At 35.0% G+C, this 25,932-nt stretch overlaps 1 protein-coding gene across 2 annotated transcripts in view; it reads left to right on the top strand.

The window, feature by feature from the left end:
- The window catches only part of NDUFAF2 (NADH:ubiquinone oxidoreductase complex assembly factor 2), a 64,599-nt gene that overhangs the window by 35,393 nt on the left and 3,274 nt on the right, over positions 1 to 25,932 (top strand). For both annotated transcript variants that reach the window (XM_062600059.1, XM_062600060.1), the window contains exons 2-3: positions 5,651 to 5,740; positions 14,392 to 14,432. In XM_062600059.1, the coding sequence (XP_062456043.1) occupies positions 5,651 to 5,740; positions 14,392 to 14,432 (131 nt within the window). The remainder of the gene's footprint in view (positions 1 to 5,650; positions 5,741 to 14,391; positions 14,433 to 25,932) is intronic.

Here is a 25,932-nt window from a genome sequence, read left to right as displayed (position 1 = left end):
GGGAAGTCTGTGGACTTTATTGTAAATGCTGTAGAGATTGATAGCTAAGTAAAAGTAGTTCTGTTACAGAGACCATGGGATAGTTGGAACTACAGAAAGTTAGTGCAGTTCATATTGAGTAGATACTAAGATGGTACAGCTATGACTACAGCATTGTCAAATGGCATTTCTTTTGAGAAGAGGCTTGTACTGCATGTGAGGGTTTTTTCTTTGATAGTATATGTTTCCAAACATGAAAGCATTCATCCATAGGACCTTCACATTCATCTGTACAGGACTTTCAATAGAAATCTGAAAAAAAAAATCTTCCCTTTGAGAAAAAGAATAATTAGTACTTGCAACCAACTCTATAAAGCCAATTGTACTGTTGATAAGATGTAAACATAAAAAGCGAAATCAAAGCATATGTGATTTGACTTCCAGCTTCTTTTGACTTGCTCATTCATCACTTGCCAAAGTTTAATATTGCTTGTTCTTATACTAGTGTAAAACTGGAAATCACTAATCCTGCTTCTCTTGAGGTTAATGGAAACCAGAACCATAGAAAAAAGCAGCCTGTGGCCTTACTTGCTACTCTTAAAAACTGAAATTCATTTCTAATAAGATTTTATAAAGCATAAAGGCTTTTACCTGACTTCAAGTCTATGAATTATTAGAGAAAACATACTTACTTATGTAAGTGATATCTATTGGGTGCGAATATTAAACTTTTCTAGTTTATTTGAGACCATATTTTTTTTCCTCTCTTTTTTTTTTTTCCTTTCTTTTTAACTAGCATGAACAATTGAAAGTACTTAATTTGTCTCTTGGCAAAAATTAAGTTTATAGAAATCTGAGCTTTTTAAAAATAAAATTAGAATTCTTGGGGACAACTATTTATTTTAAAAGATGAACATTATTATTGTAGAAAATACACTGAACTCTGATTCCGTTATGATATATGCTATGTTAGTGTGAACAAGTTTACTATTTTATGTTCTTAAATTGATATCGATTCCTGTTCTATTTATAAGGAGCAATTGTTAATTCGTTGCAGTTCTGCAAACTTAATATGTAGATATGAACTCCACCAGTAAAGAGCTTTCAAGAAAAACTTTGAAAACAGAGTGAACTATTTAGTTTTGTGATTATTTATGATTATCTTTATTTTTAGGACAGAGAACATGGTGAGAAAGTTCAGCTGGTTCCCTTTCTTGATTATACCTCTTAGTAATTGAGGGCATCATCTTTTTCTTCTAGCAATGTGCTATTAAGGAGAAGTGGGCAATATCTTATGACCTTAATTACGTATCTTTTAACTGCAGTGGCCCAATAATTTACATTTACATTACACACATATGCACACACTTTTTTTAATGTCAAGAGTATGTACTCCATGTTCAGATTTGAAAATATATACTATCATGAGAATCTAGTAAGTTGTTTCTGTAGCAAAAAGATTAATGAATGACTTGATTATAACCTGCAAATACCTACCTGAAACATACCTTTGATAGTAAGAGGTTCTTCATTCTGGGAGCCAAAGATGCCATGTCCAATGGCTCAAAGTTGAGTTTAGATAAAATCCAACCTGGAAAAACGTGCAGACTTCTAACAGTAAGGGTAATCATTTCTTTTGAAAGTGATGCTGTGGTTTATGAATCAGCATTATTTTACTTAAATTCTGTGATACGTATTTTAGATCAGAGTCAGTTGCATTTCTGTCTGTATAACCTGTGGAAAATGCAGAGCTGTAATCATCAAACAGTGGAATTTGGACTTCATGGGGAGAGTCACCAATGAACAGGGTACTTCAGCTAAAATCTGTGCAAAGGAGGGATCTAAGCTTGCAGAAATTAAAGTTCTCTTCAAAAATGGGTTATTTTTTGGAAAACATTCTTTTGTGATACAAGGGAAAAGAACATCTGTGTGTCTTGCTCTGGAGGTGGTGGCTCACTCCTGCAGCCTGTGGAGCAGTAATCTAGTTTTTGTTCCCTTCAGAGGAGTAATTCATCTTCTGTTTCCTAGGAAGAATTGCTTATAGTTCGGTTGCTTTCCAGTTTAAGTACTGTTCCATATTGAGCAAAAGCTGCAATGTTGGTTGAGCTGTTACTAGACGACAGATAAGAAAGGTAGATGAATTCTGTGACCTAAAGATACTGCTGAAAAAAAATCTGGAAACCTTTTTCTTTCTACTATGTAAAATTGATGTTTTATTATTGATGATAAAGTAATGTACTGTTAATGAGTGAAGTACAATACCATCCCTTCAAGGTACATAGCACTCAGTAAATGGGTATGCTTTGAAATTATTTGCTTGTGTTTCGTTGCAAGGCTTACAGTAACTATGACAATCTGTTTTTCTTAAATTAATGACAACTGCATATTCTGTCTGTGAATTGTTTTGATTCCTTTTTCATAAGTAATCAATAAAGTATGTCTTCTCTGACCTCTTATCACCCAGATAGTGCAAGCTGGTAAGCCAAAAGAGAGTTCTAGGCTTGAGTCCGCTTGAGTGAGATTCGTTTGGTCTACATGGGAGTTATGAATTCTTGAGGTAGTATGGTAGCTCATGTGCATGCAAGTGTGAGTGAGTGATGTCATTTCCATCTGACTGCAAAACATGCTGATATTTCTCAGCCGACGGGGATTCTTACTCAGTTCAGGTATCAAAAATTTTGAGTTTGCTGTTGATAGTCCGGTTTTTCTTCTCACTGATAGTGTATGTCAGAGATTAACAGAGAAATCTCTTTCAAATAACAATTTTGCAAACACTGAAAATCAATTAGAGCTACTGGGCATCTTTAAAATTATATATTTTGTTTTATGAAATTGATCTTGGACGATTTTCCATTGGGTCATAGAAAAGCACAGATTTGGGATTCATTTGCATCTAGAGAGTTCTTCAGTGGTTTTCTTGTAATGCAAATGTGGATATATCAGATTTAGTGACTGCAGGGGAAACAATGAGGACTTTTAGACTCTAAAAGAGGGGCTCTTCCTTAAAAGAAATTGAAAAATTAGAATGTTATAACATCTACACATTTCTATAGCGAACCATGTTTTCACATGGAAATGTAACTTCATTTCTAGGCTTCATAGTTGATCCACAAACCTGCAAAAATCTAGAAAATAATCCATTAAGTCATTTGGTACCCCTTCATGTTCCATTTAGCATTTCCTTTGCTGGCTTCAGCTACCCCTTTTCTCCTGCTGGCAGACTACCTAATTTTTGTTAAACACTTGTTTCCAGGCTTCATTTAAGTCATCACATTGACTTACAGACAGCCAGAGTCAGAAAAGCTTGGGGAAAATATGTACAGTAGGAAAGTTTGTAAAAATAAAAATATGTAACTACACTATCACTTACTGAAAGATCTATCCAGTACTTAAATTTCTTTGCCATTTTTCTTAGCAATAACTCCTGCAAAGCTGCAAATCTAATCTACTTCAGTGTTTTGTGTAAGTCATATTGGATATAAGTATTCTATACATCTGTTCTGAAATAATCTGTTTTGTTTTATGAGTTATTGGATGTTATTCTTTGGATATGTTGTGTCCCAGTTTGACTCTTTTATCCAAAGATTTGGTGAATGAAAATGAGGTTACTTTTAAAACTGTAAATTGTGGCTCTTAAACTGCTATTTGCAATTGCTTTGTGTGTATAAACTTGTAAGTGAAGTTTCTTGAGCTGCAATAGCAAAGACTTTGGTGTTTATTTGAAACCATAGAAGTAAATTAATCATTATAAAGCAAAACTGTATCTCTAGTATGAAAAAACATCTCTGTAAAACGTAAAAGTTTTAAATTTAATCTAAAGAGGGCTCTGTGTGATCTTGAATAGAAAAATCTGTGTAAATTATTTGTTAGCAGGGGTGTGCCGGAAGAAACCTAGGGGACAAGGCAGATCAGACAGTTGAAGTTAGTGTCATATCACAAGTCTCATCATAAGTGCAGAGAGACTTAAAAGCCACCAGCATTACTATGTGATGATTTTTTTCTTTGGAAATAATTTTCTGAGTTTGGCTTTAAAATCTCATTTGACTAGAGAATATGGGGATAACTTATTGTATGTATTTGCTGTAAAAGCTTGCAGCAGAATGAACAGCATTGTATTTAGTTAAAAGTGTATTAGTTAAGAACATATTTTGTCTGGAAATGCATAAAAATATAGTATCGATCACATGGAGTAATAATAGGTAAAAAGGTATATTCCTTATTTTGCTTACGTCAGTTTACTTAGACTGTTTTTCTACCTACTCAGGACTAAAATTAGACTTTTTTTTTTTAAAACATGCTGAGCTAACAGCAACATGTTGTGACTTTCCAAGAATGAAGCAGCATGTTAATTCTCAGAATTATATGGGTTCAGGCCAAATTAGATTTTCAGCTTTTCTGGAAATCTTATGCATGGAAAGAAAGAAACTCCATATTTTTGTTTTTTCTATTTGTTTTTTCAAAAAAGGGAAAAAATTGAGAAAGGGACATATCCATGATATTGTTGAAAATAAATTATTTAAAGCAAGTATATTAAGTATAATCAGTATATTGGAGTATACTAAGGTACTTTTATACCTATAAAACAAATGTAAATCACTTATCTTTCAACACTGACAAATACACCTAATCTTAGAGATGAAAGTATCCTACACTGTATTTTCTTTGCCTAATGGCATATATCTGAAACAAACAGTAACAATTTTAGACTTAGAAAAATCAGCAAAAAAATCAGAAAAATCGATGCTTTGCTTAAAAACCTACAAATATAAAGCTTATTTCTAAAGAATGACAATTTCTATGCAAGTTCGTTGTTAAATACTTAACAAAACAAAATAGTAAGAACCTTATTAGTCAGTTCATCTATTAATCAGATCAGTTTTAATTGGAATTTCTGACTACTATCTACTTTGAGATAAAATAACTTTTGTAAGTGAAGGCTGCAGGGGTAAATATTTCAGATTTTTAAAAATATTTTAAATATACACTTTTCTGCTCAATAGAATGATATCCAACAGCACCTCTGCCCTGTTCTGTCTTGCTGTGGGTGGAGTCTAAATCCAAATTCTTAACGCTGGTTCCACTTTTAATATATTGCATGCTCCCTGTCAGCTAGACCTCTAATAATTTTCATTCTACTTAAACACAGAAAATATTTAACTCGCATGGATGTGAGAAAAGGCTGGCATGCATAGAGTATTTGCCACTGATTTGGAGTGATGTGGTCTGACCACGGGGCAAAACTCACCAGTGAAATTTTGGTAGCAGATTTCTGACTCAAACAGAATTTCTGATCTGTCACCAACAAGGGCATGAAATGTATCTGAGTGAAGGAAAAAACAGCTGATGGAAGACTGCAGGACATCTCTTCAGAGAAACATCCTCATAGGGAGGGATAAGTAGGGTTGAAATGTATTTGTCATTAATAATTGAAATCAACTGTAGAACATGCAAACTTTAACAAAAGCTACTAAAACAGATAGCATTTCAAATTATGATATCTGGATCATAATAACTTTCTCGGTATTTTAGTCCTTCATTTTTATCCTGTAGACATCATTTACACTTATGTTATTACAGTTCTTTCAAAATAGTAACATAATCTGCAATTTAAATAATTATTATATATATGTATATATAATATGTGTATGTATATTTATAATTTTTTTTATAGGACAAACTATTCCAGAGAGAAGATTTGTAGAGGCCGTAAATCAGCAAGCATATCAGTATGAGATGGGTGACTTTCCAATAGAATGGGAAGGTAAATCTTAAAGACTTTGTTTTTATTTCAAGATAACATTGCTGTTAAAAATATTGAATCAGAATGCAGTGCAATATCTGATTGTATGAAAAGGTTGTCTGTTGTTATTCATCCTCAATAATAAGAGTTTAACAGCCTAGTTATTATGAATTCTTTAAGTAACCTCTTACAAACAGGATAAGTTATGTATATGGAATCAGTACTCAGTAGAAATGTAAATAGAGCCTGCATCACCATGACTTTATCCTATTAAATGTGAAAATATTTGTGCCTGAGGGGAATCTGATAGAATAACCAAAATTAAATGTGCTAAACTTCCTAATTATGCCTTTTTTGCAGTGTTAATTTGTAGGCTAGTTGAATTATTGGTGGCACGGTGACTGTGGATTTTTTTTTTTTTTTTTTTTTTTTTTTTTTTTTTTTGATGGTAGTAGTTGGTTTCCTGTGCTCTTCACTGCACCATGCTGTATGGAGTTGGAGAACCTGTTAATTATTAACTTTTTTTTCTGCTACTATTGATGAAAATTTTGCATAGAAAATTGAGGCATAGTAAGAAATTCAGGGGAGCTAGTGAAATTCCTGAACAGAACAAACTGCAGTAACTGAGCAGCCCTAGAAGAAAGAGAAAGGAAGCAGGGAGAAAGCGTATGTTGGTCCTGTCCTGAGGTTGTAGGAGCTTGAGCAAGTGTGGGTTTATGTAGAGTTTAAAATCCAGAGCTTTATAGGATAAGAAAGGAAGCCTTGAAATAATAGACATAGTTACCCCATCATGCACTGCATGTTTTGGGGAGAATAATATCAAAACATCTTCCAGAATTGCTAGGTTTAAAACAAACAAAAGGAGATTAAAAAAAAAAAAAAAAAAGATGTAGTTAAATTGTAGAATTCCTTGGCATTGACTGTTCTGCATTCTAAAAGCTTACATGGGTTCAGAAAGTGGTTAAACCAACTCATGGAAGAAAAATACATCTCACATACAAACATCACTTTGATTTAATTTATCCATGAAATGCAAATTAATGGAGACTACTATGCACTTTGAGGAAATATCACAATGTCCTTGCTTTATCTCACTCCTCTCTCCTTGACACCTGTTGCTGGCCCCTGAAGGAGAGGATACTGAGCTAAGACAGAACTTTGGTCCCAGTATGTCCCTTCCTGTAGTCAGGAGAGAAATGTCAGATGTTCCTGTCTTGTATTTTGTCAGTGTATACTCCATTGATTCCTACAAGTTTTTGTGTGATGGGCCAAGGCTTCAAATAAAGGCTGAAAGCTTCTCAAAGCTATTTCAGCCCAACTAGCAGTATTTGCTATCTATGGGGAAAATATAGTATTAACAGCTTCAGTCTTACTGTCACAGCACACACGGAGGCTGACAAGTGTTAATCTAGTTGCTCCTTGCTCTGTATCAGTCTGAGATAGCCATCTTCTGAAATCTGGTGTTTGAATGAAACAGCTACCTCATCCAGCCCTCTGAGTATTACTTCCTCATCCAAAATTTCTCCAACTACTGCCAATTGTCGTACGTCTGTGCAACTGTCATGCAATCATTCTGCACCACAAACACTGAGAAACATATGTAAAGCCTCAAGTAACTGCTCTGCTCGTGAATGAGTTCTCATCTGAGACCTACTGCTGCCTTTTAAGAGTCAGAAAATGTGATCCAATAGTCTCTACCTGCATTTGGCTGAAATTAACAGAAATTAAGAAACAGGTGCAGCCAGATTGTGTATCAGATGTCTAAGCACTTTCACAAACTGTTCTAGACAGACTGCTTCTTCCAGCATGCTATATGGACCTATTATTAGGACTGCTTGAATTAGTGTGGCACTAATAAGCCTGCACTGTGTTTCCAGAAACCTTAGTGCAAATTGCTGCAATTGTGACAGTGTGATATGCAAAATTTGGAGAGTGTATAGCCATTTGGATGGATGCTTTTGGCAAGCACTAGTTCAGAGATCTTGAATCAAGGGTGAGGTACACTTTAGTATGGATTTGCCTAAAAAGATGCAGCTGCCAGACCTGAGATGCCCTTTGACAAGCCAAGGCATTGTATTTGGTTTCCTCGCTTGAAGAAGAAAACATGGTTGACTGTTAACATTTTTATTAGCTACGTTTACATTTTTAACACTTATTTCATCATCTTTATATCTGTAATTTTTTTCTTTATGATACTATCCACACTGAAAATAAAGAATTCATGGAGGCAAGGAAAATTTAAGTAATACAGATAGGTAACAACCTTTGGTTCTACAGAGTTTCTCAAGGGACAAGAAAAGACGCATACTGCTTTTTCTGTGCATTACTTACATGCTAAACAGCAAATATGTTTGTTTCTGACAAAATTATGGATTTTTATAAAAAAAATGTTTAGTACTAATTTAAATTAAAAAAATGCTTTAAATTATTGTTTAAAAAAAAAAAAAAAAGAAAAGAAAAAGCCAGAACTGGTGCTTCTATTGTGTGTGTAAAGGCTGTTTGGAGAAATATTGTGCCTTTGCTGCATGTTGGAGTGTGAATTAAGGATGTGAAATGCTCTGAAGTTCATTACTTTTTTTTTTTTCTTTTCTGGTTCCTGTAGATTGAGGATTTGTCTGTTAGCAAGAAATGGGAAAGAGTAGAATTCAAATAGTACCGTAGAAGCTGTTAGCTGAGTCAGGGGACACAGTTTAAAAAATGTTTTAGGCACGCTTTGTTAGAGGCTCATTGCAATTATGTCCCTACATTTTTCTCTTTAAGACTAGTGTAGGAGGGGAAATCTGATGTTACCAGAAGACCTCTGCTGAACTTTCATTCCATTATCTTCTGTCCAGTCTCTCCTGAAAAATTCCCAATATAGTTTTCTTGTGGATGTATAGCATGTGCATGTGTATAGTTCATGCTGTTGTGGATACTGATTATACTAGCAAATAGATTGAGACTTTGCAGAAAGATTTCTAAAACTCTTGCTGTTTTCCCTGAACAGTAGAAGATGAATATAAGGTTAGAAGGCTCCATAATATTTGTTACTCAGTTTTCTCTTTTACTCTCAGAATTTTTTTGGATCCTCATTCTTAGTGTTCTAAATCCCAGCCGCTGGGTCCATGCCTTATACCTTCAGGCACCTTCTTAACAAATACTGCAGGTAGCATTCCTACTTTTCAGCCTTTTCACTTTAAGAACTGTGCCAGTTGTCCAGGCACTCTTTCCTTCTCCTCACTTCCATACCTCACCCTGGGGGAGAAAGGTGGGGGGAAGGCTAGAAAATAGCCTCTTGTTACCTAAATAAATAAAAGTACTTCTCCTGGGAATATTTAAGGGCATGAGTTGTCTGAGGAGGACTTGCTCAAAATCAGGGGGAAAGGATTGTTTGTGAAGTTGGAGCAGGTGGTAGAGAGATTTGGAGTGGGTTTGAGATAAACCTGCCATTGTGTACCTAACACATGCAGCCTGTACAGGTGGTTAACCAAAGGGCTGATTTTTGGCCAGTGTTTATCTAGTTACAAACATGAAATAGGCTAACTGAGAGTAAGTAGGAAACTATAAAGCAGGTAGATAGACCAATCATCCAGATTAGAGACCTGATCTGTGCAAACTGCTTTCCCAGGCTCTGGATAGGATGTTCCTGTATACAGGAATACAGGACAGTAGTCCTGTATACCAACTGAATACAGGACTGAGGACTTAGCTCTGCAGAGTTTTACTGCATTTTTTTTTTCCTCCTGAAGATTTTAGCTTAGTGCTCCACAGGATTAAATCTCCTAGGTAATCAGACCTGTGAATTTTTACAACAGTTCTGAATGTCAATCAAGCCTTTTGTAAAACTGAAACATGCTCAGTATTATAAAAATAGACTCACAATCCCTTGTGTGCTCCTTAGTCCAGCATTATTTATTTGTATCTAAAGTCTTACTTTCTTCTTAAAATAAATTACTTTCTAAATTCAAAACTACAGTATAAAAGGAAACATACTCTATGTTCACAATACAAATATTAGATATTTTAATTTAAATAAAGCCTCTTATATTTACTACATGGTGAGATTGGATACTTTTTCTCCCTCTCCCAAACCTTCCACCTGGCAATACGGATGCAGATAACAGACAACCTTTCTGTAAGGGAAGTTCTGAGTTTTATTGTATTGCCTGGTAGAACATGCACTTTACCTCCTCAGCATATATCAATAGTTTTCCTGAAAGAAGATCGGTAATTCTACGTACAGGGAGAGATTCATGAGATTGCACGCTTCATGCAGCATTTTATTGCCTCTCTATTCCTTTTTTTTTTTTTTTTTTTGTAGCATTTAGTGATTAATGGGAGCCTTAATTTGCATGCTCACTTTTACGCTCATTACAATGTGTTATGTGCCAGTAGGAGTCTTAAAGTTCAATGAAAATCTCATGCATACTAATATGAATGCAAATGAGTGCTGATGAAAGAATGCTGGGGTCTCAAGGTATGAAATGTCCAGTTAGCGAGCTAAATTCCTTTTAGACAAAGGTAGCATTATAATGAGTACAGAATGGGGGAAGTACCATCCAGATAAAATTAGAAGCAGCAGCATAATTAGACAGCTTGAAATGGAGGCAATCTATTCATTTTTCTGAGGCTTTTTTGGGAGAGCCAGGGAAGCATGTTTAGGGTGCAGTCAGTCCATACATGTTACCCCCTCTACTTTATCAGGTTCAAACCATCTTGGCTAACAATGTGTGAGAGCATTTTGCTTTGTTAGTGCGGTGGAAGGGAGTGTTAGCATGCAAATTTTTCTAGCTATAGCTGTCACTGGACACTTCTTAATTGAGTACGTGTGTGTGTATGTGTATCTGGTATTCAAATAACATGTAATGAAGCACCTACTTATATTGTTTCCATCAGTAAATGTTTAATTGTGATATAAGTCTTTTTATTAATTAAAAATTATGTTGACTAAGGGTATAAAGGAGAGGGCAAAGAAAGGGGGGAGGGATAAGACTTTTCCAGTGCAAAATTGTAAACATTACTATGTATTTTAAAAGAGAATGCAAAATAGGTCTTACAACTTTAAATGGAAGGATTTTAAATCTCATTTAGTTAATTGGATTTTGTTAAAATCAGTGCTAAATCAATGAGAAATCACTGATTATACTTTTTTGTATACTTATTCTTCCTTTAATTGTTTCTGTAGATTTCTCTTATGCCTAAGTTTTAAGACATTAGTTTCTGGTGTTTTGAACAATGTGTGGGATGCTCAAAGTACTCTTGATTCCTCAGAAAATTTGGAAGTTTGTTGTAGTTTTCTATCTGAAATAAAACAGCCTGAAAACTGTTGGGGATTAAATATATTAGAATCTCTCAATTCTTCACCCCAAAGATTGAGGAGTAATTAGGTGTATGATTAAAATTCTTTTTTAATTTTGTAAGATTGATAAAACTCTCTGAAACTAAAGTGTAATATACTGAAATGCACTTGGTTCAGAGCATGTTTTTGTTTATGCTTTCATTCTTGTAAAATATCTTGAGGTGTACTTTATGTAGAGTATTTCGGAAATGGTTTTGCACAGAGGGATAATATATATTAAAGCTAACTAACTTCATTTTTTGTTTATACTTTTAGCAAATTTTAGTCAGTTTTGATACCATATTTCTTCTTCAGCTACCTTTCAGCAGTGAAGGAATCTTTCATTAATTCATGATTTCCTAATGGGCCTGTTACAGATGTTAAAATGAATTCACCTGTAGCAATTTTGAAAAAGGTACCCAATCTTTGTGTCCACAGGTTATTTTTAGAGTTAAACTGAGAAGGCAACACATATCAAACCACACATTCAAATGTTTGTTATAGCTGGAAAGAAAAATAGCATGAATTTACTATCTATGTATTTAAATAGGTACAATGTGATAAGGGAATCTTTGATATAGAAATCTTCCTAAGTTGAGGATTGTTTTGTGGTTTATGAATGTTGATACTGATTGAGGTCTATTAATGAATGAAAATATGTTGGAACATGTTCACATGTTCTGTTCTCGAAGCTTGTTTCACTGTAATACCCTTTGCTGTTCTATTTGTGGCTTGCTGAACTGAGGCAGGTAATTAAATGATAAAATCTTTGATTAGAAGTATTCTGTTCATCTGAGAATGATTAATCAAATAACTGACTAAAAGTCTTATCTGTCAATGAAAAATAATCTACTGTAATGTTTATATTTCCACAGTATTTTCTAATTGCAACTTAATTTTGTAGGATTTCAATTTTAATTCATTTAAGAATGATTAATTGTGATAAGATGAAGTTAAAATACTGTGAAAATACTATCATTTTAAGAAAATGCTAGAAGTTCTTAGGTGTGAGAGTTGAGACAGTGGTGCTGTAACAAACACTTTCATGTGATAGAGAAATGATGACTGGAAGGAGGGAGAAGGTGATTCTTTGAAAATAATCCCTCAGATTTTGAGGATTTAAAACTTTAAATTTTCACAAAACACATTAATCTTTCTTCTTCCATCCTTCTCTAGCTGCATCTTTTATTGGTTAGTGTCTAGTATACATATTATACTTAAGATATTTTTACCTCTCTCATATGCTATTAGAACTTTTGCTAAATATGGACAAAGATAATTTCTGAAAGAAGGAAAAATGTGAACTATGATCTTCTCTAATAACAGTAATCCTGTCTTTAATCTGGTCCTTGTACAATGCGTGTTTGCAAGTCTGTCAGCTGAGAAGTGCAAATCTCAGTCATTGTGCCGTTTCAGGTTGTGATCTTGCCAGATTCTGCATTGGGAAAGTGCTATAAAATTAAAGTATGTGAAAGGAATAGAGATGCATTGAAAATGTTTTGCAAATCTAAAAATAAATAAGACTTTCTATTGAATTCTGTAGTTATCTTAATGGGCTGTTTTGCTTTTCTTTAATATCAAACTTTCTCCAAAAGCTTGATGTTGACTACTCAGTACTTGGTCACTTCTCTACAGTGGCAAATTTGTGTCTAATTTTTGTTAGACTCAAAAGATGTCTGAGAAAAGCTGATAGGGAGTGCTGTTTGTAAGCACGTATGTGTCAATTTTAAGAAAATATGTTTTAGAATTTTATTTAAAAGAAAACTTCAGAAAGTATCATCTGATGCAAAATCAAGACCTTGTTTCATATTGTTACAGACATTTCACCATTAACCTTGAGTTAATTAACTTTGCAGTCATGGCTAAACTCTAAGCAATGTAATGCCATTTTACCTACCTTAATCTCCTGCTCATGTTAATTGGAAGCTATTCCTCCTAAAACCAGTTTCATAATACTGCTGAAGTAGAATGGTGCTAATGTTTCACCCTGTGTGTAGTCATGTTTTCGGTAGTGATGAGCAATTATGACTCTGTGCAACTCTATGTTCTGGACTTCCCTCCTCCTCCTGCTCCAATTCCCCTCGAAACACAATATAAATAGTACTAGGAAATTAAAATCTGGAAGCATTCCTTCTTAAAGTGTTTTTGAAACTTTACAGACAACTACGAACCAGACCAGGAATTTGACTGGGTGATAATGAAAATGTCATTTTTGCTCTAATTTTCCTGCACAGTAACAAATGTCTTAACTATCCAAACATACAAAAGAACATTTTGCCATATCTCTGTGCTTGGAGCTGGCTTTCCTTATGTTTGTGCTTCTGTTCATTACTGGCCACTTGCATTCTGCTATTCATTCATTTGAAAAATAGCAGAAGAGACAAATGTCTTCAAAATACGCAAACAGGCACCTACTGATTCTGTGCATTGAAAAGTCATGAAAAAATGTTTCAGTAGTGGTACTTTTAAAGAATGATGAGTGTTGACCTATTCACAATCAGGGAATTTGTTTGTCTAATAACATCAGCAATACAGTTGGAGCTATCTGTAATAATTTATTGACTGAATGAGCCAAGATTTGACACAGTGGCATTTCTCTGTCTGTGATGGGATCCCTTTGGATTGCTGCAACCAGTCATTTCCAAAATAACAGGCAGTGTTTGAGGTTGGAGTGGGCATAAAGCTATTGATTTTTGATTCATAATGGAAATCCTGAGTTACAGGACAATCAGGGTTGCCACTGCCTTAGGCAGAGTAATTCTTCTGCTGTCCCTTCCAACATGAATTTAGTGTGATAGAGGAGCCTTCCCTTCTTTCCTCAATTAGGGCACCTCCCCCTTAATGCAGTGGGTCTGCCTCTTTCAGGTTTTGGGCTGTATCTTGCACGCCTGGGAAAGAAACCTATCCAGCACTAACATAAATTAGACTTTATTATAACAATAAATTTTTAGGCTTTAACAGCCTAAAGGCGTAGAGAGGAATCCTTTCTCTCCAGAGTGGTTTCCAGCTTTTCTTATCCTTACTACTTGTCCTGTCATTTTCTCGGGGTGAAACTAAGCCTTGCACAGCAAGCTCAACAAAAGGCCTTGGCATCACTTAAGCCTTGCTGAAGCCTTATTTTGAGCCTGAGTGGTATGCAGGCTGTGCTCAAGCTCTCATAACAGAGGCGAATTCTTTCTTCTGTGAAGACTGAGACTGTTGACAAGGGAAATAATATCCTGGGGCTTTGTACTTGGGGAATGTAATATTATGGCTTGCCAGGCTTTTCATTTCATTACAAATTTGTTATAATTTTGAGTTATAATACTGTTTGTCATCTTTGAAATAATCCATCTGATTTTTACTTCTTTTGCAGCTTGGATAAGAAAAAAAAGAAATGATCCACCCACTATTGAGGTGAGAGATGAAGAGTCTTTAAACTTTCAATTGTTGAAGTTAAACTGAACTACAGCAATTCATTTATAATAGACTTACTTGTCCAGTAATTTTTCACTTTTGGGAGAGAAATTTAGTATGTTGCTTGCCTCATTTGTGAAACTATATACAGACTAGATATCTAGTCTTAGAAAAAGATAAAAGATGGAAATCTAAATTCCAGTGTTGTCTTTTTTTTTTTTTTTTTTTTTTTTTTTTTTTTTCCCTGTATGGAAATCTATGTGAAATTAGATTCTGGAAGATTACTATGGTCATTCAAGAGATTCTTTAATTAAATCAATTCTGAAATTACTGCTGTGAATTTTTAAAGCAGGTGCTCTCTGTATTGATACATTTTGTTCATGGTGGTTGAGATTAAAATGTAGTTTTTCAAATCTGGTTGCCGGCAGATTCATCACTACAGCAAAATTAGTTACGTTAACGTTTTATAGTGTTAATGAGATGGAGTTGTAGCCATGACTTTTTCCGTAAGTGGTTTCTAATGGAATAAAACAGTGGAAGTCTTTCATGCTGATGACTTTGTAAAGAATGGAATGAGTTTGTTGGTCTGTGTACGTGTGTACCACACATGGACACACACATGCACACACCCCTTGCCCTTGGTTTGTATTGCAAGTCACATAAAGCCAACTAAGAATGATTGAGCAGGTAAAGTACAGAAAATTCAAACTGACACCCAAGAGGGCAGATATTTGACTTGAATCAATAGGAATAACTGCATTGAATTCAGCGAAGCTACGTTGGCTTTCTCTAGCCAAGGATTTGGTCACTTCGATCTTCTGAAATATACTGGTTGTGAAAAGTTGTCCAACCTGCCTGTGTGTTAAGATGACCCATTCAGGAAGCCTGTCAGCTTATGTTTACAAGCCATAACTCACAGAAATGAGCTCGCATACAACTTACAGCTTTTCATCTGTTTCTGTCTACCTCTCTTTCCCACTTTCCATGGAGGTTATAAAGATTATAAGAGCTATAATATACCTTAGAATGCAAGAAAATCAAGTTAAATTTATTCTATAAGCTTTTCAATACCCCCAAATTAATGTATTTTTCTTTATATTAACCTTCAAAGAAGTATTGAGCATATTTGTTTTCCTTATCCTAGTTATTTGGACAGAATTGATTCTTCAGGATGTGTTCTGTCTCAGTTTGAACTGATGTCATTTTAAGTATCTCTAGCCCATCCTAATTGTATACATATAACTTTTATTGTTGTACTGTATCTCTTGTGATACTTGGAGGTAAAGGATGTTACCTGTCTTTTGCCATATTATTTCCACGAGCCAGCAAGCCATGATAATTTTGTACTAAGTAGAATTTGTCTCAGATAACTTAGGCAGCCAGGTTTTTGGAATTGCTGCAATAAAACTTATTCCAGCACTGGATGTGTCAGTTCCCTTTCAAAATGGGGAGCAAGGGGTCACCGCAGGTGAGAGAATTCTGGATCAATTGTGTTCTGAATACTTAACCTTCCAGAAAAAGCAGTTTATGGAGAATAAAAAATTATTGGGAGTAATGGTGCATTCAGAGTTACAGGACTGCTTATATCTTCAGCTTCCAGAGGTAATGGATCCAAAAAATTACTTAGCAGCTAGATACATTACCTGCAGGGTTGTGCATTGACCTTATCAGAGCAGAAGTAATATACCAGGAATCTGAAAAGTAGTTATCTTTTCTTTCAAATAATGACTAAAGTTGTTCCTTTTTCCATAAAAGAAAAGCTAGTTAAAATCTATGTATGTAAAAAATTTTGCTAGTATTTTGACAATAACACAACAAACATCTTAATAGTGTAGTTGCAATTATCTTATTCTGTATTAATATGGACTGATATTCATGATCTATCTTTTCTTCCAATTTAAAATCCTTGTGCCACAACTGTGTTCTTACAGATGTAATTATACTAGTGAAGTACAGGTAGAATACTGTTTGGTCCCTATATGTTGTACTGATTGTGTTTTAGCTACATTGACTTTACTGGATGATATTGTGTATTATATTCCTTTTTTGACAGTAATGCTGATATGGTAAACTGCTGTTTGACAGCTGTGGAACCAGGGAGTATTTGACATCATATTTCATGTTGAAACCCTGTAAAACAAATCTCCTTGTTCTTTCACATATTTCTCATTAGACTAAACAATTGCTGAAAAAGGATATAAAGCCCACAAATTTTGCATTTGGTGCTTTAATGACATTTTACTGTCAATATTAGATTGTAACACCACAAGACAACTTTACAGTTCCTAAAGCATAAATTTTTCTGGAGCTTTGCCTATATTCGTCTCTGTCCTGCTGTATCACTTTTTTTGACTGTTGCTTTTTTCTCCCCCCTTCTTCTGTCCCTTGCCTGTCATATCTTTTTCTTTCTTTTTTTTTTTTCCTTTTTTTTTAATATCAAATCTGGCATATGTTAAACTTCATTAAAATTTCTGTTTTCTCATTCTGCTTTATTTGCCTACCATTGCCCTTTAGTATATCATGATTGTATTTTATATTTGTCAATCTTTCTTTCTATTCAGCTTCAGCTATTGGATAGTAGCGGTTGCCAAACAGCTTGAACTCTCAGCTGAATGAACTCTATGATCAAACTTTGAATTAAAAATCTTGCAAATATATTATGGCTTCACAGAGCAGCTAGACACGTCTCACTAACAGTATCAATGACCGCATTTTGGGAACCAGTGACTTAGTGAATAGTATAGCCAACAAAATACATCAGAATCACCATGACATATCTGCCACTTAAGTAAGAACATGTATGATTTGTCATCATGTGCACTGGTCACTACAGTTAGGTCATCACACCAGCTAAATCTTTTGGCAGTGATCTTTAGACATAATAATGTTTTGTAATCAGGCCTTTTTTCTTTCTAAAAATAGCTAACTGATCTCTTTCATTATAAAATTTTAATTTTCTTATAAAGAGCGTTAGTTGACATCTATATCTTTAGATTCTAGTTTTTCTTATGGTAGAATAATGCAGGGCTGACTTCACAAGAGAACCTATTCCATTTTAAGGGTTTCACATATTTAAAGTTCCATTCCTTTTTCCCACTCTTTTTCTCCGTTTTTGGAGGATGGGCACTTAGAGCAATACTTTTGTGTGCTGGGCTAGTCATAAACCAAAAATGTTGCTCATCGCCTAGGTTATTTCTAATCTGACCAGTAATGTAAGGAATGTTAGTGGTTGGAAGTTTAGGGTTTTAAAAGCCAGCCTCTGGGATACTGAAACAGTTGGTTGCCTTTTGGTTTATTACAGCTTGAAGTATGCCAAGTCTTGTTCTCAACTCAGTTATGATGAGGGCGATAACTTTGCAAATGAATGCAGATCAAGTTGTTTCTTATCTTGGGCTTGAATATATTCAATTCCTATGTTAATAAGAGAGCTCATTTCAATAGAGAATTTTGGATCACATCATCACCTGAGGTAAGTGTCCGTGCATGCATATACATATGTGTACATGTACTGTTTTAACAGTAAGGTGAGAATCTGAGCTTATGTATGTATCTCTTTACATTGCTATATTATTCTGTCATCTGTCCCTTTACATATATTGTGTATGGTACTATATGTTGGGCTGAGGATAATTTGCCAGTATAGTTACTCGTATATAGCTGTAAACTATATTTTAATCAATTTAACAAGTGATGAATAACTAAATACAACAGAATATTAATTTTTTTAAAATTACATATATAGAAAACTAGATGTATGTTCTATTTTGTAGCCAAATAGAAAATAGACTCTTATCATGAGACCTTCCTGTTTTAAAGTAATGAAAATATTTTAGAGGTTAAAAATATGAAAACATTTTTGAATCAAATGCTATTCTGTGGAAGTAGATTTGATAACTTGGATTTTTAACGTTTCAGTTGCAAAACAGTGAAAAAATATTTGGGGGTGAGGGGACTCCTCCTGAGGACTCCTTTTTGGGATCATGTTGCCCTTCCATTACTGAACAGAGACTCCCGAAATTTAAAAGATGTTAAACACCGTAACACCTGCAGAAACAATGTGGTGCATCTTTCTAACTGACATACTTTCTTACTGATCCTTACTTTATGACTTTCAAGCAAAGTTCTGTTGACAAGAGCTCCTCAAGACTTCTAAGCACTTTGGTGATCATTCAACTTTGCAATGTATCCACAAGCTTTGCTGTGTGCTACGTGTCCTATATTGATGCTGGCTTATATTCCTTTTCTAAAAGTTTTATTTTACTTAAAGTTTGAGTGTTATGTAAGTATATTAAATATTACAGAAATGTTTATCTTCTGCTGTTGCAGCTCCTAGTTGAAATAGTGGATGGATGCATAAGACACTTGTAAACTGTCTCTCATCAGTTTTTTAGCCAGCTTTTCCCACACCTAGTCAGTAGGAGTTTTATGATCAAAATTTGCGTAGATAACTTGTAGCTAAGATATACTGTCTTCAGCTTCTAAACATGTAGTTCAAGAACTAGGTGGCATATTTTTAAGGATATAGCAAACCTTAAAAATTGCCAGGCATCTAGTGAGTTTTTAAAAATCTCTGTACAAAACCTCTTATTTATTTATTAATTTAGTATTACTGATTTCAGTAAGCATCAGATTTTTAGGGGCTTTTAAGGAATTACCCTGTCTGTAATATGGGGTACTTGGATATATTCATTTTTTTTCCTGTAACAGACCTTGTAGCTACACACTACTTCTGACAATGTCCTACAGTTCTAAGAATATTTGGATAACTTGGCATTGTTCATGTCCTTGTCTGTAAAATGGACAGAAATAATATTACAGTCAGTCTTGGGGTGTTGCAGTGTGTGTGTGTGGGGAAAAAACAACAAAAACAAAAAACCAAGGTTCTCATGGCAATGCCTACAGAAACTGGTGTGAAGACTAATGTGGTTCGTTCCTGAACTTGCCAATGTGATATCCTTCAATTCCCAGGCATGTATCCATAGTCAGACTATGAATACGTATTTTTATACTAGAAGTAACTTTACTGTAAGCTAAATGCTGCTTCCTCTGTCATCCATATGAGGCTAGAAACCTAGGTGTACTCTCAGTTTAAATTGAAACCTCACTGTTGCTTTGTTAGGCATGTGTATGTATGTTAATATTTTATGGAAGTAGAATTGAGTGTTCCTTTTAACTAATGTCAAGAGCCTGAAAATAGTTTTGAGTAGAAAATATCACAATAAATGATTATTTTTCTCATGCATTATGTACTTGATACCCAGTAATAAAACTAAATGGCTTCTGAATTACACAGTTGGATAAAAGGTGAAATGTTAAAGAAACTTTCGTGACAGCTCCTGTCTTCTTTCAAACTATTTTTAGCATTTCCATAATTATCTGTTTTGACAACCTCCTTGTCAAGGGAAGTGAAAAATGTACTTCAGCGAGTTGTAATAAGCATAAAGTTTCAATAATTGTTTTTGCCCCCCTTCCCAAAAGAGAATAATTGTATTGAAATTATTCTGTTTAGTTGCGACAATGCATACCTACTTTTTCCATTTATTTGATTATAAATATTATTTATTTGAAAGATTATGTGATCAAAGTTATCTTCAGTCATGGAAATTAGTTTACACATAGTTCACATTCCTTTAACCAGAATGGGATGCAATTTATAAAAATTGTTTGACAATGTTTGGGTTGCACATTATGCTGATATAGTTAGCTTTAGTTTAGTTTTTAAATGGGAACTCTGACATGGAGATTGTATATTCTTTCATAAAGAAGAGGGCTTTAGCAAATGAGTATTTTATTACTGAAGCCACAAAAAGCTGCAAAATATGATTTAGAGTTTGGAAATGCTTTTAAAAGGCACAGGGATAAACAGCTCTTCTGAGCAAAAATATTTTCTACTGTTATTGTCCAGTATCACAACGAGGATTGAAAATTCAGAGCATATTTAAATGTCTTTACATGCACCAAATAGCATTTTGCATAGTAAAGTGTGCTTGGCTTTAGAGAGGATTATTACTCAGTGTGAAAGGGCATTAAAATTGGACAGTATAAAGAGTTGAGCTGCAAAAGTCTATAAACAGAAGGGAGTGGTCAGAGAAGTCACTTTAAAAAGAGCTGGAGGAAGCCATCCTCCTTTACTTTCTTCTGGTCACTTTAGCTTTGCCCTCAGAGTTCATGCAGAGCTGCTCGTCAGCCTGCTCAGGGCCCAAGCTGTGCCCTTCCTTGTGGGGTGCCCATGCACCAGTGGGCAGCTGCTGCCCAGCTGCAGCTCCGGGCTCTAGGGGAGGGAGCGCAGGGAGCGTGGCTGCCTCCACTAGTTCACTGGCAGCACAACTGAAAACATCTGTTGTATCATGAAAACAACTCTGAAGGAGACTTAGACCAACTATGATTGTTGCCACGGTTTACAGTCAGTGTCTGTGCCTCTTTCTCTTCCTTTTGCTTTCTCACTGGAACGTATTCTTGCCAAATACATGAGAGCTACGTCGTAGTGCCCTAGAGACTACTTTAAGTCTTGGTAAATTGTGTAGCTCAGAAGCAGCAATATAGTAATTCAGTAACAGTTACCATGGCTTTTCTGTAGTTTTCTGAGTTTTCTGAGTTCAACTAGAGTTATTGTAATTATCTTACTGATTTAGCCTGATGGTAAATGTGGTACTAGCACTGCATTTAAAACGAAATATTAGGGTGTTGTCAAAGCATGACTGTACATATGTTTGTAACTAATGTAAGTGTAGCTTAACACTTGCACATTAAATGTGAAGTACTTTGCACCTTCATTAATTACAGTTTTTGTGCAGTTACTGATTGACACCGGAGCATCGCTCATTTAAAGGGTTAGGAACCTGAAATAAGCATTGTTTTCATGATGAATAAGCAAGCCTTGACCCAGACTGACTCTATTAGAGAATCCTTAGGAATTACCTTTCACTTGCAAGAGAATGGTAGTCAGATTTTTCTGCTTTTAAAAACGTGTGTTGTACCATTGGAGGTCTATATCTGCATGTTTAGGCAATTGCTGCATGTTAAACCAAAGTAACTGTTCTAAAATAGCAGTTGCTTTAGTTTAATTTGTTTGGGTGATTTATCTAATTTATGTTGAAAGGTTAAAGAAAGCTCTTCTACAATACCTACAGACAATGAAAGATACCAGGAAACTGTAACGTATCCAAAAAAGATCATTCAGATCTGTTTGCTTTTGGAATATGCAGGGTGCATTCTCCTGAAAAATCACACTGAAGGCACAGAATACAGTCTGTATTTTAATACTACAACAAAACAGAGATATTTGCTCTAAAATAAGATCTGAATAAAACCAATCTTACACTGATTGGACTAATGTTGATTGCTGACTGAATGAAATAATTAAGCGAGAGTGTTTTGTTACAAAATCAGCAGTCAGCTGGCCCACAGTTTGATTTTAAATAAGTTTCTTAGCAAAGCCAGATCTATCCTTCTAATTTAAACTGCTCCTCTGATTTTGCTGTGCACTGATGCAACCCTCCATTTACCACTTCAGGTTTTCCTCACTACTGAGCTCATGCTCGGATGCTGAGGTGACATTACCTGCTTTGGGTAAGAAAATTCAGAGTTTCCCAATGACCAGGTCCTCTGTCTCATAGTCTTTAAAAGTAATGTAATATCCTGTAGTTTCATCTTGCCTAGTTAACTCATGGAAGAGGGAAATGAAGTTTAATTAGCCAGTTTGGCAATATTCTAAGAACAAATGCTTTGCTGTAATTTGTAGCACTTTCCTCGATTTTTAGTTAATTTGTCAGTAAAAATATTCTGACATTGTTATTACATGACAATTTACAATGAACTTTGTGAATATTAACTCAGGTTTGATTTTTTTTTCCCTTTCTACTTGCCAATTTATTAATTTTAAAGGTTAAAAAAGGATTTCTGCTAACTTGCATGTGTGCATACTTAACAGTAGTTCAAGAAGTTCACTCATAATTAAAATATAAAAACTTACACTAAAATACAAGTCTTTATGAACATGTGTGTGCACAATTCAAATAACGTTTAGTCTGCCCAGATGTTTTGCACTTCTGGCATCAAATAATATTCAGCTAGCCCTGTTCAAATCAAGAGAAACCATGAATATTTCTGAATATCCACTTAAGAGAATTTAAGAAGTTAGAACAGTTTCACAAGAGTACAGAAAACTTGAAACAAAGTACAAACGCATCTGAAATGAAGTATGACATCTTTACTCAAAATTAATAATACATAAAGTCCTTTAGTTATGAGTTTGGGTATGGGCCTTTAGAAAATCATCTAGAAAGAACAAAAACAAAACAAGCAAATACCAGTCTGTTAACCTTTATGCAATCCCTCTTGAGTGTTGTTACGTTGGTATTGTGTGTCTAGCTACTTGCATTCTTAGGAGTACTTGTTCATAGGTCTTGTTTGCCCTTTGCTTTCAGGGGATTCAAAATGTTTCATGAAAGGCAGGTGGCATTATATCTTACAGGTTACCTTGAAGACCTAGAGGGAAACACTAAGGAAGTAATAGGAAAGCAAAGAGGATTTCTTAAGCTGCAAGAACAACCCTAAGAATTTTGGGGGTCAGTAGTCCTATAGGATAGAAAGGTTTAAGTACAAGCCTGTGGAAAAGAATAGCAACAAACATTTCTTGCTAAGGACTAGTCACTACTAAGCAAGACCCCAGCTAGAAAAACTAGCAAATATAGAGAAATTTCTGTCATATTTATGACTTTTTTTTTCTATCAGAATGAACAGAGATTTCTATTATGTTTGCATTTTTTTTATTATTATTCTATAAGGCTGCTAGTTGATTAGGAAAATGGGAAGCAGCAACAGTGTAAAATCCTTTAAGAGTGAAAGAATGCTCCACTCCACACCTTCAGCCTACAAAGCAGATCTTCCATGCAGTCCAGTAGCCACTGAAAGTCCTTCTATTTGAGACTGATTTCTAGATTTTCTTCTTCTATGGAGCAGAAGTGAATACAGTTTCCAAACAGAGAATGGCTTGGTGATGCACCTCAGCTGCTAGAAGGAAGCGGGAACCTTAAAAATAGAGAATTTGCAAGAGTTTAGAAGAAAAGTGGAAATCACAGAAGGTCCTTTGCTTGCTCAGATGTAGCAGATGAACACTGAGGGTTTGAATGCCAGTAACAAGAGAAAGTCTGATCTGTTTTGCAGCAATATACTTGGGAGGCAACAGCATGTCTTGGGCTCCGTTGCCTGTGTGAACAGGCTGCGTTTTCATTCTTTGCTCATATAGCTGCTACCATTACTAAGATGTCAGAATATGTGGAAGAAACCAGTTTCTGGATGAAAAGCAGCTGCCTCAAACTCCACATAGCCACATTGGCATTTCCTCAGTAATAACATTAAACTCTTCAAGAAAACCTTAGAGATCATTTTCCTAAACCCTACCTTCCTAAGGAGGGAAGGTTTTATCACCAAAACTACACAACTAGCCATCTGCAATGAGTAAAATTCCTTTTTACATCCCACTTAAAAATAAAGTGTAGAAATCATTGTTGTATCTAGATCTGCCCATACTGTGTCTGTCTTGTTCCAAATGTCGGGAGTTAAGGTGAACCTCTAAATTTTGAGGTTTCAATTGGTGTAAAAGATGACTGGATGTCTTCCAGCATACTCCATTCTTTTTTATTTTTTTGCAGAATAATCTTAATCCCTAGATTTCTCTTTCAATTAAAATGAGAAAGGACATTTCTGATATTCTTTGCGCGTCATGTGGCCTCCTGAGAACTGCAAGTTCAAAGAATTTATATCATTTATTTGTAAACACAACAGAGTCCTAGAGTTTATTGGAAGGATAAAGCCAACACTGTGAAAACTAGTTATCTGGTAGATGTAATATTCTCTGTGTGTTAGGTGGATGTTGTATTTCCCTTAAAGGTCATGTTCATATATTTCTTAAGAAAGCTTCAGTGGTGTATTTACTTGGGCAGTTGATAATTAAGCTAGCCATTGTATAAAATATGTCAGTTCATCTTGGTGGAGGGGAGAAGATAACCTGGCAATGTAGTTCAGAGTAAAAAACAAATGAACTCTTCCTCACTTGTGCATGGGTGAGCTGGAAGAAAGCAGGGCAGGGCTGTAGCTGCCACACAGACTCTCAGCCTGCATGTCCTCCTGGGAGGAAGGGCCTGGCGGTGTTGACTTCCCTACCGCTGTTCAGCAGGTGACAGGCAGCCCTGGAGCGCCAGGAGGGCGCAGGGAGAGGAACCTTTCTAACATTCACTGTATTTAATTGTACTGGGCAACGCATGTAGAGACTGACACCAAATTTGGAAAGAGTGGTTTTAAAGATCCTATATGTTTCTAGTCCATCTTAAAGACAATTCCTCCTATAATATGCCTGCAATAGTTTAATTATAATTTGCATTATGTTTAATTATCCTATTCAAATTTGGAATTACTTCCATTTTTCCTATAATGGCAGGCAACCTTCAGTCTGGTAACTACTTAAAACTGCAGTGGTTATGGTAATTGAAGCAATAGTATTTATAAATGTAGTAAGTGGTTGAAAAAAATGGATGTCCTAGTGAGATTCTATCAAGTAAACTATTTGCCAGTGACATACTAAAGAAAAAGGACTCAGTGCCCCGTGAGGCACTTTCGCAGAACAAACTCATCAGTAGGGCACGAAACTAAGAAAACTGATCTATTTGACCCAATTTCTATAACGTGCCAGTTGACACAAGATTCCTGATTCATATTTGGTTTAGAGTTTGAACACAAACCCTTATTTCAGTGTACATATTAATGGTGTAAATTCTATGCATGAATTGGATGCATGCAGTTTATTTCACTTGAAAATTTTTGTCCTGATGTGATTGTATAGATTCTGAACGAGTTACTTATATATTTTATCAGTATTGGCTGACGATGATCACTTCTCCTCATACTTTTTTCAAGACCAAAATATTTATTTTACTAGATCAAAACTATACTTTGGGCAGTGAAAGCTCATAAAATAGTCTTAGCTGAATCTGAAAACCAGATGATAATTATGTATCAGAATATAAAATGGACTTTTAAAGCTTTTGGAATTTAGTTGCAGCTATTATCTGACTGTATAAGGTAACTGTGTTAATGCAATCCCTGGAAAAGATTTCAAATTAGTAAGTAGCTGTTTGTAGTAAGTGAATTACATTTGTTTTTTTAATAAATCATTTGATGCTATTCATATTGCAGTCTTCAGATATCACAAAGGTATATGCCCTTATTTCTTAGTAGTGGAGTATTGCAAGTACTATAGGAGTAATTCCCTTGAAATCAGTTAAGGTTATGGTAGATTTATACAGGCACATGGTAAATGAGGACAGACTTGAAAGATGTAATAATGAATTTATGCTATATTGACTGTTTAAAATTTGACCTTCTGATATCTCACAACGTTTTTATTTGAGTATGAGAATTTCCTTCCCCCACCCTTTCCTTACAAGCTTGTTTATCTGCTATTTGTGTATTTTCAGACTATAAGTATGTAGAGTATTTTGCC

The sequence above is a fragment of the Rhea pennata genome, chromosome Z (assembly GCF_028389875.1).
Source record: "Rhea pennata isolate bPtePen1 chromosome Z, bPtePen1.pri, whole genome shotgun sequence".
Classification (NCBI taxonomy): Eukaryota; Metazoa; Chordata; class Aves; order Rheiformes; family Rheidae; genus Rhea; species Rhea pennata.
Note: the sequence above shows the minus strand (reverse complement) of the source record. Positions and strands in the feature narration are given on the sequence as shown.